The 14,645-nt window shown below is 44.5% G+C and overlaps 1 protein-coding gene across 3 annotated transcripts in view; it reads left to right on the top strand.

Moving 5' to 3' along the window:
• Positions 1-14,645, top strand: part of SLX4IP (SLX4 interacting protein) — a 258,954-nt gene that overhangs the window by 112,659 nt on the left and 131,650 nt on the right. For all 3 annotated transcript variants that reach the window (XM_073672225.1, XM_073672224.1, XM_073672223.1), the window contains exon 4: positions 3,073-3,196. In XM_073672225.1, the coding sequence (XP_073528326.1) occupies positions 3,073-3,196 (124 nt within the window). The remainder of the gene's footprint in view (positions 1-3,072; positions 3,197-14,645) is intronic.

Raw genomic sequence — 14,645 nt, 5'->3', positions numbered from 1 at the left:
ACAATTAGCAAGATACCCCCTATAAAGGAGTGGTTCTGCAGGTGGTGACCACAGACTATTTCTCTGTTCTCATCCTTTTTGACTGTTGTTTTGGTCACTTTTTCATTTTGCCATTGCTCTCACCCCTAGAGGTACAGTAGCATGAGGTGATGTCTGCAGTACAACGCACATCAGTGCGAGCTGTGGCAAGAAGGTTTGCTGTGTCTGTCAGCACAGTGTCCAGAGCATGGAACAGATACTAGGAGACATGGACGGAGCCATAGGAGGGCAACATCCCAGCAGCAGGACTGTTACCTCCTCCTTTGTGCAAGGAGGAACAGGAGGAGCACTGCCAGAGCCCTGCAAAATGACCTCCAGCAGGCCACAAAAGTGCATGTGTCTGCACAAACGGTTAGAAACTGACTGAATGAGGGTGGTATGAGGGCCCGAGGTCCACAGATGGGGGTTGTGCTCACAACCCAACACTGTGCAGGACGCTTGGCATTTGCCACAGAACACCAGGATTGGCAAAGTCGCCACTGGCGCCCTGTGCTCTTCACAGATGAAAGCAGGTTCACACTGAGCACATGTGACAGACGTGACAGAGTCTGGAGACGCCGTGGAGAGCGATCTGCTGCCTGCAACATCCTTCAACATGACCGGTTTGGCAGTGGGTCAGTAATGGTGTGGGGTGGCATTTCTTTGGAGGGCCGCACAGCCCTCCATGTGCTCGCCAGAGGTAGCCTGACTGCCATTAGGTACCGAGATGAGATCCTCAGACCCCTTGTGAGACCATATGCTGGTGCGGTTGGCCCTGGGTTCCTCCTAATGCATGACAATGCCAGACCTCATGTGGCTGGAGTGTGTCAGCAGTTCCTGCAAGATGAAGGCATTGAAGCTATGGACTGGCCCGCTCGTTCCCCAGACCTGAATCCGATTGAACACATCTGGGACATCATGTCTCGCTCCATCCACCAACATCACGTTGCACCACAGACTGTCCAGGAGTTGGCGGATGCTTTAGTCCAGGTCTGGGAGGAGATCCCACAGGAGACCATCCGCAACCTCATCAGGAGCATGCACAGGCGTTGTAGGGAGGTCATACAGGCACGTGGAGGCCACACACAATACTGAGCCTCATTTTGACTTGTTTTAAGGACATTACATCAAAGTTGGATCAGCCTGTAGTGTGTTTTTCCACACTGGTTAATAAATTTGATTTCCATTGATGATTTTTGTGTGATTTTGTTGTCAGCACATTCAACTTTGTACAGAACAAAGTATTCAATGAGAATATTTCATTCATTCAGATCTAGGATGTGTTATTTGAGTGTTCCCTTTATTTTTTTGAGCAGTGTATGTTTGGGGTCCACTTTTCTTAAAGTCGAAGATGCTTTTAAAAACCTCAGTGTGAACATTAACCTAATATTTGAACCAGACTTTACAGCTCTATTGTTACTCCTCCTATTAGAGTGGATATGAAACACACAGCAGGGCTGTCGTACCGACAAATGAAGCCCACTAGCCAAAATCTGTCCTGATGGTTAGTCATGTGAAGTGGGTTTTTCCTTAGTGCAGTTACTGCTTGTAAGTTCAGGATTTGTGCTCATTTGTATTTTCCAGTAATGAGCAGAAAGTTGGCGCTTCCCAAAACTTGGAAATAATGAGAAGCAAGTACAAAACAAATATACAGACAGAAAAAGAGGAGACATAGTTTCATTAAAGAGGTTGTCCACTACTTTTTCATTGACAACTTATCCTTAGGATAGGTCATCATTGTCTGATTAGCACCCGGCACCAACGCTGATCAGCTGTTATCGGTGTTGGCAGACTGCTCGATTGTGGAGCTGCTCCATCTTCTGATAGTGGTTGCAGCAGGGTTCTGCACATCCACCTCCTATTGATTTGAATGTATCGGATGTGTAGTACTCTGCCGCGGCCACTATCAGAAGACGGATCGGCTCTGCAATCGAGCAGTTCCAGCAGCCGCCGACACAGAATAGCTGATCAGCAGGGGTGCTGGTTGTCGGACCCCGGCCGATCAGACATTGATGACCTATCCTAAGGACAGGTCATCAATGAAAAAGTAGTGGACAACCTCTTTTAAGTCTTGTGTTTCATACACCATTCTTCATGAGGGATGTGGAGGAATAAGATGCACCAAATTCATTGAGACGCGCACCAAATCTCCTCAGTGGTGTGCGCCTCCATGCTCCTTGTTACAAATATTACTCCAGTCAGTGACTGGAGTTACATTTTTGGCATAATGTACGTCACTGTCCTGGCTTGGCTCCTCCCCAGCTCTGATCTCTTTGCCAAAAGTGGCATGCAAACATCAAAGTGTTTTATGCCAGAATTCAGGTGTAAACACTTTGATAAATCAGCGCCATAGTGTGCATTGCGCATTCGAAAGATAAATAAAAAATATATGCTGATCTGTATTGGCTCAAGTGGTGTAAAATATTTTAAAAACTCTGAATGACCGAAAGGTAAACCCTTTGATAAAAATTCACCCAGTATTATATTGACCTCATACATTTTATGATTTAAATGGGTGGTCCTGTACCAGTCATCTCCAGAAAACGGCTGATTTCAACCAATGGATCAGTCAGGCATTTGAGAAGATGTAGTATTACATGGCGGCATTTCCATCGAGTCTGTCCATCTGCTACAAGATGGCGTAAATCCTCCAAACAACAAGAGATTGTACAGAAACGCTCTTGGCTATGGCTCATAGAGAAGCATCCTGATATGACTCCCTCCTCTCTGAGATATCAATATGACCTGGCAGGGCATTTGTCAGACATTACCTTGACTGGACAATCCCTTTAAGTAATGAAACAGAGTAAAGAACTCATTACCCCATGAATAATATACTAAAGTAAATATTGCAAAAAAAGAATGTAACAAAAAAGCATAAAAGATCAACACGAAAAACAAAAAATGAAATGCACATTGTTGTAATGACACCAACGAGCCCCATGTGTATCACTAAGATATGTTCTCCTTCCCATGGCATGTTGTCTTTTCTTACGTGCAGCACATTACTGGTGTAAGACTTGTAAATCATACCTTTATTGATTTGCTTTCCAGGAAGTTTGTCTGTTACTTAAAGACACAATCGATGCCAGAGTGAAGCAGCGTATTGAAAGCCGAAGGCAGCAAGGCCACGTGAAGCACAAGGAATACACGCCAGCCAGCCCGCTGTTCCTGAAAGGTACGTGTTTGCCTTCACCTGAGCCTGGGTCTGTGAATATTGTATATTTAGATTTTTTTTTTTCAAAGTGTTCAATGCTGCTATTACATGAAGTGAGAATTTAGGAACTTGTGGGATAATTTGTTCAGTTACTGAATAATAGAAAATCAGAAACAAATGGACCACATTAAAGAAGATGTCTCTGAATTTTTTTCCCCCACACTCTCTTAATAGAGATGAGCGAACCCAAACTTTAAAAAGTTCGGGCAGTTAGTGTCCGCTGCTAAACGCTGAACACAGACTTCTCCCGGATATCTGTTGTAATGTTCAGAGTTCTGGGGAAAGTCCGTTACAGAGAAAGAGAGTTTTTATTTTTCCAGATCCAGAGTTTGGGTCTCCATTGTTTTCATTGGGGTTTGTGTTCTGGTTCAAGTCCAGGTACAGTTCTGGTACTGGACCCAAACTTTAGAGTAAAGTTCGGGGCGGGTACCAGAACCCGAACTTCTACGGGTCCTCTCATCCCTACCTCTCAATTATGTGATATATTGCAAGTGTATTAAAATATTTACCAGTCGCACTCGCAGTCATCTCCCGTTTTCAGCGCTGCCCCTGTCCTCTTCTGACCCACGTAACCTGAAAATAAAAACACCATGAGCCGGTTAGTTTGTGTGGAGCAGAAGTCTATTTCTCAATGGAGGTTTAAGGAGCTTCATTTTAGTTTTCATAGATGCAAAATAGAATTTTCAGAGATAAACTAGTAATCCTAAAAGGCCATATCGACCCTTTAACGAGCCTTGCCACATGACTTAGGATAAAAGACAAGCCAGAATCTTAATAGTAGACACGTGTTTCAGGGTGTTTTTCCTCCTTAGTACAAAGCATGAGATCTGATTTGTCTGACTGGGGTCTAAGGGGTAACGGTTCTCCTTGCGGAGATTGAAATGCCTGATACACCTGGGTAAGAAGACTTATAAGCCATGCCATGCTCCTCCTCCTCCTTCTCGCATATTTAATTTCCCAGAGGAGCAATGCATGGTTCTTAAGTCTTCTTTCCCTGGCTTGTCACTCTTCACAATGAGAAACGTTACCCCTTAGATCCCAGTTTGCATAGACTAACATTGCAAAAGAAGTACCACCCCGCGCAGTGTGATCTGGCAAAGCTGCCGAGCGTTTATGTTGGCCAGAAGAGGACCGGAGCTATGCTGGCAACCTGGGAAGATGTGATTGGTGAGTATTTTAATACATTTGCACTACATCACGTAATTAAGAAGCTTTAGTGGAAAAAAATACTAAGACTTCTTCTTTACAAATATAAGAAATATAGAGATGACAGCAGGAAAACGACTTAGGAATATAATTGTATAGAATATGAAGCATGCCTGCCAGGCAAACCCAATCGTGCGGTGTAATAAAAGGGGCTACAAAGGCCACAACCTGTTTTGAAGCAGTGCGCCATTATGTACTGAAAGGGAATCTGTCAGAAACTAACTCCCCACCAAATTATTTATTTGACTGTGTAACCTTTAAAAAGATAATCCATTATCCCTTAATGACTGCAAAGCACTGCACCTGCATCGAGAAGGCGTGTTTTGAAGTTGTATCTGGAAGTGCACTTGGGTGTGACGGTGCACTTACAGCTTCTCAGCCTTGTATTACCCACCTACCAGCACCCTTCCCTGACTGATTGACAGGTCATTCACTCTGCTGCACAGCTACTGGCTTGTCAATCGAGTGAATGACCTGTCAATCAGTCAGGGAAGGGTGCTGGTAGGTGGGTAATACAATGTGAGGCTGAGAAACTAGACGTGCACTGTCACACCCAAATGCACTTCCAGTTACAACTTCAGCTTCTCCCTGCTGGAGCATCGCTTTGGGGTCATAAAGGTGACGCGCCCCCTGGGCCGTGGGGGGAAAATACCTGGAGCCGGGCCTTCTGTAGGTGTCGGGGGTTGTAGTCACCGTGGCGGTGACCCGGTCCGTGCCCAGGGTGGTCAAACTAGGGGTAGTCTATTTGTGTGATGTTATTTGTAAGGTTAATGTCCGACTACGCCACCTGTGGATTGCGGTTATGAGGAACCGCCGCTGCGGAGCAGACCGCTGAAGCTGATGGTGTGTGCAGCTAGATAATGTGACTTCCCACAGGAGAAGTGTAGCTTCAGGGCAGCGCAAGTGGATGATGGTGGTTGGGGTTGTACAGGGGCGTCCCAGTGCAGTTAGTGCTGGCACAGTAAGAAACACGGAGACAAGGTGTTGCAGTCCCAGGGTCTTTACTCACAGGTGTTAATCCACGTTACTTCAGCTGATCATAACTTCCCGCGCTGCGCTGCGTCCACCAAGTGAGGGGCCCAGCCGACTCTCAGGTAGCTTTGGAGTACTTATCAGGACCCCCTTCATGTGTCCTTTCTCTGGTGTTCTCGTGCCCCACACCTTACAACGCTTGTGTCCGGCTTCCTCGGGCCTTGGCGGGCGACGTGTGTTCCGTCCCCTGGGCCCTATGTGACTGCCTTCCTTACGTGGGATGTGAGTGGCCGGTGGCACATGTAATGCCACAGCCTCCGGTGACTAGCTGAGCGTGGTTTCTGCCTCTACTAGTTAAGGGATCCGGTTCCCTGTTTTGGCCTGACCCCCCCCACCTCCTGGTAGCGGCGGGCGTACGGGTGGCGTTCTGCACGGCCCGTACCACTAGGGTTCCTTCTGTGTTCCTTGGAGCCTTCCTGCTCCTTCTCCTCTCCTTCAGGCCCAGGCTCAGGCCTCCTGTCTAGGCCTGCCTCTGGAGCAGAGCTCATGCTGAGCCTCCGCTCCCTGACTCCTCCTCAGTCTGTCTGACTGGAACTGACTCTTGAACACTGTCCTAAGATGGCTACTCTCTTTTATATCCCACACTATGTGCCCCCCTTAACTACTTCCTCCACCCACACCCACTACATGGTTCCCCTAACTAGGTGGTTCCCCCCACTCCAGCCGGGGATCAGGGACAGTTGTGCTCTACCTTAGGAGCATTGTCGCCCGGTCCCCCGGAAATGTGGTATAGTGAATGCAGTGTTAGGGTCCTGAGCCGTACTCCTTCCTTACCCGAGAGTGAGGTATCACACCCCTGGGTGAGATGCAATACCTCTGTGGCGACCGAACCCTCAGGGGCGCCACAAAGGGATCGACCTGGGTCAGCACGATGGCTCAGTGGTTAGTACTACAGCTTTGCAGCTCTGGGGTCCTGGGTTCAAATCCCACCACGGACAACATTTGCAAGGAGTTTGTATGTTCTCCCCGTGTTTGCGTGGGTTTCCTCCGGGTTCACCGGTTTCCTCCCACACTCCAAAGACATACTGATAGGGAATTTAGATTGTGAGCCCCAATGGGGACAGTGATGATAATGTACAGTATGTAAAGCGCTGCGGAATATGTTGGCGCTATATAAAAATAAAGATTATTATTTATTATCGACCAGTTATCTTTTAAAGGATTGCACAATCATATCAAGAGATTGGCATGGTAAAGGTTTCTGAGTGGTTCCTTTGAAAGCACCATACCGAGACATTTATCAAATATAATATGTGATCGACAGTTGATTGCTGATTGATTCCAAGTTGCTGTAAATTGTAGTAATTTGAGCAGCTCTTAAGAATGAAATATTTTCTCATATTATTGCAACTTTTTTCTATTTCTATGGTCATTTGCATTAAGCTTCTTTATGAAACTGCAGAGAAAATAAAAATATCCCACATATGTGGGTACGAGAAGGCGTTTTCCTAGAAAAGCTAAATGTTAATGTGAGAACCACAATTAATTATTCACGGTGGATATTTGAGGACAAGAATATTTTTTCCCCACAGTTTCTACAATTGCCCAATATTCTGATTAATACAAATGCATTATTGTTCTCACATAGATGCACTTCTGTTTACATCAAGATCTTAGTCTGTCGTATCATTTTATGCTGAAAACAACAGATAGTCATTTTAGATTTAGTAAAAAAAAAAGAAAAAAAAAAGTAGAGGTAGAGATGTGACAACCATTGTCCTACATGGAGTCCTACATTACTGTTGTTGTCAGCATTTTTTCGGTATCACACTGGACCATATAATATGTATGGAAAGTTCTAAAAGGGAGTGTCCAAAAAAAACAACAACTTATAAATCTGCTTAAAATAATAACTTATACACCGTACTAATTTTTCAGTTATCAGAGGTGGCCCGATCTTCAGAGGTCCCCTCTGGACATAGATTCATCAGGGACTGACTGCTCATGTCGGCTAGCCTTCTACTCTGTCATGGCCAATGCATAGGCAGAAAGGCTTAGACTCTGAAATGCGTTAGGCAGCCTGCTTCAGACTCACCACTGACATGTCAACAGAAGTTTTCTTTTGTGCCAAACTTTAGGAAGGAATCAAAGTTGTTCCGTAGGGTATATCTCAAGATTGAGGCATCTGTAATAATTGAAGCATAATATTATTATTTTTTTTTTTTAACTGGACAACCCCTTCAACTTTTAAAATTGTCAAAAATGCTACATGTCTACTTATTAAAATATGTTTTTGGCTTACCTTCTCTGAGCTCCGTTCTCCAGTAAGCAGCGGGATTGTGTGACTAGCTCTAAGACCTGTCAATAACCATTCCAGAGGACTCCAGTATATACTGTAGCATGAGACGGACTCTACAACCCACAGAAGTTGCTCAGGTAGTGCAGCTCATCCAGGATGGCACATCAATGCGAGCTGTGGCAAGAAGGCTTGCTGTGTCTGTCAGCGTAGTGTGCAGAGGCTGGAGGCGCTACCAGGAGACAGGCCAGTACACCAGGAGATGTGGAGGGGGCCATAGGAGGTCAACAACCCAGCAGCAGGACCACTACCTCCGCCTTTATGCAAGGAGGAACACTGCCAGAGCCTTGCAAAATGACCTCCAGCAGGCCACAAATGTGCATGTGTCTGCACAAACGGTTAGAAACCGATTCCATGAGGGTGGTATGAGGACCCGACGTCCACAGATGGGGGTTGTGCTCACAGCCCAACACCATGCAGGACGCTTGGCATTTGCCACAGAACACCAAGATTGGCAAAGTCGCCACTGGCGCCCTGTGCTCTTCACAGATGAAAGCAGGTTCACACTGAGCACATATGACAGACGTGACAGAGTCTGGAGACGCCGTGGAGAGCAATCTGCTGCCTGCAACATCCTTCAGCATGACCGGTTTGGCAGTGGGTCAGTAATGGTGTGGGGTGGCATTACTTTGGAGGGCCGCACAGACCTCCATGTTGTCGCCAGAGGTAGCCTGACTGCCATTAGGTACCGAGATGAGATCCTCAGACCCCTTGGGAGACCATATGCTGGTGCGGTTGGCCCTGGGTTCCTCCTAATGCATGACAATGCCAGACCTCATGTGGCTGGAGTGTGTCAGCAGTTCCTGCAAGATGAAGGCATTGAAGCTATGGACTGGCCCGCCCGTTCCCCAGACCTGAATCCGATTGAGTACATCTGGGACATCATGTCTCGCTCCATCCACCAACGTCACGTTGCACCATAGACTGTCCAGGAGTTGGTGGATGCTTTATTCCAGGTCTGGGAGGAGATCCCACAGGAGACCATCCGCAACCTCATCAGGAGCATGCCCAGGCATTGTAGGGAGGTCATACAGGCACGTGGAGGCCACACACAATACTGAGCCTCATTTTGACTTGTTTTAAGGACATTACATCAAAGTTGGATCAGCCTGTAGTGTGTTTTTCCACTTTAATTTTGGGGGTGAGTCCAAATCCAGGCCTCCATTGGTTAATACATTTGATTTCCATTGATGATTTTTGTGTGATTTTGTTGTCAGCACATTCAACTTTGTACAGAACAAAGTATTCAATGAGAATATTTCATTCATTCAGATCTAGGATGTGTTATTTCAGTGTTCCCTTTAGTTTTTTGAGCAGTGTACTTCTTAGCTAGTGTTGCACACTCTGTCTTTCTCCTTTCCTTGTTTAGCAGTGTAATTGCCCTCATTAGTTCACCATTATTAGGATCATAGTAATTTAAAGATTTCTTTCCTGGTAATTTGTTTGGGAAAATTTTAGTTAGGAAATTCAGAGAAACCTTTCCCAAACTGGATCTGGCCCCATTCTCACCAATAAAGATACAGGTTATGGGTATCTAAGAAGTAGGCAAGGTCTCGTGGTGGCAAAATCAGTTTCAGAACTGGACTCGCACAATCTCTCACCCCTCTTATTTTAATGAGCGAAGTCTTAAGGTCCCTATGCATATTAGATTAAAGTCAGCCGAACCTGCTGATTTTGGGGAATTCGGTCAACCACTTATTGTGATTGGGGGTCTCCGCACTGCACCCTGGTTGAAATTCAAATGTAAGACCCTTTTGTCCGGTGGAAAGATAATTCTCTACCAGAGAAAATGCAGGAGCCCTCAGTTGAGCCAAGCATTTGTCTATAAGGGGAAGTTTGGATAGATGGCTAGATGGGTAGATATGGGATGGATATGAGCTAGATGGATAGATTTGTAATGTGTATGGGGGACTTTAAAGCTGTCACATGGGCAATACTGCTAACTGACCGCTATCCTCTCTGGTGTCACTGCGCCACTTTCTCAATGGGCAGTGTTCGCCTACTCCTCCTACTGATCGTTCTGACGCTACTTTCTATGTTGGCGACATGATTTTTTTGTATTACTTTCTAATGTATAAGTATTACAGGTTCTCCTCCTGTACTTGTTACTGAGAATATATAAACAAGAGGCAGAAGAACGAATACATTTATATATCGTTAAAGGCACATGTATATGTACCAATTGCACATAATGACCCAATCGCGGACACATATAGAGATGGACCATCGAATGAAATAGCAAACCCAAAAGAAAAAAAGCTTTGAAAAAGGTCCAATGTGAATGAAGCAAAATTTTATTGACAATAATGTGAAGGACAATACAGGTGATAAGAGAGGGGATAAAAACAGGCACAAAAGAATTAGAATTGGCCATGCTTTGGTTAGGCTCTGTCTCATATACCCCGCCTGGGAATGAAAATTGGTGATGAGCCGTAAACTATTACTGCTTTTGTTGGTCTTGGTGTTATATAGAGAATCGTGGTGTGATGTATGTTTAGCTCTATGGTAAGCTTTTTTTCTAGAGCGATGACTATAGCCACGTTCCCTAAATCAGTTTTTTTTAAATACCATGCCTGTTTCTCGAAGTCAGTCTCCGTTGAACAAATTCTTCTAAGTCTGAGAAATTGTCCGATCGGTATGGAGTTAATCATATGACTAGGATGGGCTGACGATGCATGGAGTAGTGAATTCACTGACGTTGGTTTGCGATACATATATCACTTTGTAAGGTGTTAGTTGCATCACGTTTCACATGAACGTCCAAGAACTCAACCGACATTGGACCTCCATGGTATGTTAGCCGGATGTTATATTCGTTGGAATTTAGCTCATCCACAAAGGTGGCTAGTGAATCCGAAGATCCCTGCCAGATCATACTTCAACAGCAGGAATATGGTGTAATTGTACCATAAAGCATTAGCACTGCGCTATTTCCCACCTATTTTTTCACTCAGTTTGCGTGGACACGCTAGACACGTAGCACTTTACATATCTGGCTGCTTACCATCTTTTTACATCCCTGCTGTGGCGCCCTCTTGTGCCTGTTTTTATCCCCTCTCTTACCACCTGTATTGTCCTTCACATTGTCTCAATAACATTTTGCTTCATTCACATTGGACCTTTTGCAAAGTTTTTTTCTTTTGGGCCTGTACTTGTCACTGCAGCTTTCCTCACAGACTGCACAGTTCTCCTCCATACAATGGCTGCTGGTGGAGGCGCTGTGACCAGACCTGTCCATCAGCCTCTTCCAATGGAAAAAGAGTTTTCCCATGTGAAGTGTTTTCCTATTGGAGGAGGCTGATAGACGAGTCTGGTCACTGGCTCTTCCACCATCAGCCGTTGTATTTAGGAGAACTGTGCGTAAGGAAGGCGTCACTAGCTAAGTTTAGGAGAAGAACCTGTGGTCCAAGGTAGAAGATTTGTCCTTATGAAGAGTGCAAGATGGTGTATATGGGAATTTAATATTTATTATTTATTTTACTCACTTGTATAGCGCCATTAAGTCCCCAGCACTTTACAGACATCATTGCTGCACCCATTGGGGCTCACAATCTACATTCCCTATCAGTATGTGTTAGAGTGTGGGAGGAAACCGGAGAACTCGGAGGAAACCCACACAAACACGGGAAGAACATACAAACTCCTGGCCACAAAGTCATATCCTCGGCACATTTATTGAAGTAAAGATAAAGTGGCCAACCCCTTTAGAAGAACTTAACCCATAAAAAGCATGCAATATGTCTTAACACGCTATCAGTGATATGACAGACCATACTTGCTATTACGATTTGTGTTTTTGACCTGCCTTTTTATTGGCGCAATCCAAGATATTTTGTTCATTTGAGTAATTAGGAAGCGGAGTCGGCTTCCATAGATGTCACAAGACTGAAATGTGAAACTGCTGTCTATTATTTTATTGTTCTATAAGATTTCTTTTTTGTTTTTTGACCTTGCTATTGAAATGTATTGCTACAATTTCAGAGAATAGACGGGATGATGGTCCCTTTCTTTGCACCAGACTACAAAGTGATAAACATTTTTCTTTTTCTTACCGATGAAATGAACACTCTTGATGTGTTCGATATAATAATCAACCCAAGGGAGCAGTCCGGCCTTGTTGGTAAACTGCATGAAGGAGGCTTTGGAACATATGATACATTTGTTCCACACCATTGCCCAAGGCATCTGGATCATTAGTTATGCAGATGACCTAACTCGGGACTTTCTGCCATTCAGACAACCTATAGAGACCTGTGGAGTCTGAAACCCAAAACTTAGTTGGAGGCTTTGACCGTAATTACAGAGATAATTTCCTTCCTTAATGTTGGTGGCGGGACCTTTGTTTCCTTTTACAATGGTAAATACTAAACTGTTTAGTAAGCTTAAAAATATATTCTTTGCTGATACATTTTCAGAGCTGATTACTTATTACATAGATATTTGCATGGATTTTTTACTTTTCATTTTAGCTTGGTAAAGCTTGCAAACTCTCCAAGTATTGATATTGCTATTACTTCTAGAAATCATGGGGAAGGAAACTTGTTTGGCAATCGTAGGGGCATTTTATTATACTCAGGAGTTTCTGCTTTTTGTAGATGATGTATGAAATCAGTAAATCAGGCAGTACCTTCTCACTAAAATTGCCTTCAGAGAGATCCTTTAGGCTTGATTCTCAAATATTGTAAATTTCTGCAAATAATCCCTTTCCGTTTCCTGGAAGAAACATCAGCAGAATAAACCCATCTTACAACTCGCTGCTGATCTCGGTAAATGTAGTACAGGATGCTAAAGTGTCTGTATTCATGGGTTTATGAGACTGTGATGAGGCTTTAGGTGGCCACATGCCACAAATCAATCTGCGATGAACTCTCCAGTGTTGGTGGGACTGATAGAGGGATCCTCCTTTTTTTTTTTTTTTAAATCAAATGTTTTTTATTGATTTTTATAAAGATTTACACAAAGGAAAAGATAAGGAAAAAAAGGAAAACGCAACAACAACCAGACAAACATTGGAGAAACCCAGTTCTCCACCCCCCCAACCTTGAGGCTATGTGCCCACGATGCAGAAAATTTCTGCAGCATTTCTGCATCTCCCTGGCAGAAAAAAACGTATGCAGATTGTGCATGCGTTTTTCCAGCAGAATACATGCGGATCCACATGCGGGTTCACATGCGTTTCTGCATGCAGATTGACAAGCGCTTTCCAGGCGATAGCATCACTTGGAAAGTGCTTGACAACTAGGTCACACTGTATAAATCCATGCAAACAGCATGGATTTATACAGTGTGAACCGTAAAAATTAAAACAAATAAAGCTATACTCACCCCCGAGGCCCCGGCGTGTGCAGCAGCGCTCGTTCCTGTCTGGTTCCCGGCTGCCGGCATATCGCGAGACAGAGCGGTGAAGGGCCTGCGGTCACATGACTGTGACGTCACCGAAGGTCCTTCAGCGCTGCTGGCATTCAGAGAAAAGACGCCGGACAGGTGAATATAAACTTTATTTGTTATTTTATTCTTTTTTTACAGGTACAATGGTACCCAGGTCTGGATGAGAGTCTCCTCTCCTCCAGAACTGGGTACCATCCGCACATAGAGACGCATAGAAGCCGCTTGTAAAAATGTACAGTCGCGGTTTCTGTGCGTCTCAATGCAAGTCAATGGCGGGAGTTCCGCTGCGTGTCCGCAAAATTAAATGACATGCTGCGGATTTTTGTACGCAGCATAAACGCTGCGGAAAAATCCGCAGCATGTGCATAGAACATGCGGAATCCCCTTGGGGACCATGGGGTGCGGATTACCTAGCGTTTCACAAGCGTTTCCGCTGCGGAAATTCCGCAGCATAAACGCTTGAAAAACGCTACGTGGGCACACAGCCTGAGAAGCATTAAACATGAGTTATTTACACATCTTGGCTCTGCAAAACCAGCAGAATTAGATGAACAAATATTTGAACATAGTAACAATAGGCAATCCAATTACATATAACTTGTGGAAGTACTAATAACCTTTTTATTAAGTTTCAAAGAAGTTTAATTTGAGGCATCATATAAGCGTAACTCAAAGCAAGCAGGGGGGAAATCTCCTCAGTTCCCTAGATGCCAAACCAGAGCCATCAATCCATAGACCCCATATCTTGTCAAATTTAGAGATAGCATCTCTTTTTAGTTATATGCCTTTTTCCACATTTACTAGCCAGTTAACTTTATCAATAGGGATCATCCTTATTCTCATTTGCACATGGAAGCCCGAGAAGCAATGGAATGAAACTGAAAGGGAGAAGATAAAGATTAGATATTAGAAAAAACTTTGACAGTGAGGGTGATCAATGAGTGGAACAGGCTGCCATGAGATGAGTTCTCCTTCAATGGAAGTCTTCAAACAGAGGCTGGACAGACATCTGTCTGAGATGGTTTAGTGAATCCTGCTTTGAGCAGGGGGTTGGACATGATGACCCTGGAGGTCCCCTCCAACTCTAACATTCTAGGATTGTATAACCTTCTAAGGCTATGTGCACACGATGCGTTTTTAATGCGTTTCCGCAGCGTTTTGCAGCTGCGGAAACGCATTAAAAACGCATGGTAGAAGGGCAGCAATGTTCCTCAATGATAATCCGCGTGTGCTGTGCCCATGCTGCGGATTTTTCCGCAGCGTTTATGCTGCGCTCAAAAATCCGCAGCATGTCCATTAATTTTGCGGAAACGCGGCGTTTTCGCCGCCATTGACTTGCATTATAACGCGCCAATACCGCAAGACTGCGTTTGTACTTGCGTTATTGGCGCGTTCTAATGTGCAGATGGTACCCGAGTGTGGAGAAGATGAGACTCTCCTCCACACCCAGGTACCATAAAAAAGCTGTAAAAACAAGAATAAAATAAA

This window comes from Phyllobates terribilis, unplaced genomic scaffold (assembly GCF_046119375.1).
Source record: "Phyllobates terribilis strain yellow unplaced genomic scaffold, ASM4611937v1 Scaffold_3__8_contigs__length_932513732, whole genome shotgun sequence".
NCBI lineage: Eukaryota > Metazoa > Chordata > Amphibia > Anura > Dendrobatidae > Phyllobates > Phyllobates terribilis.
This window is presented reverse-complemented; position numbering and strand designations above follow the sequence as displayed.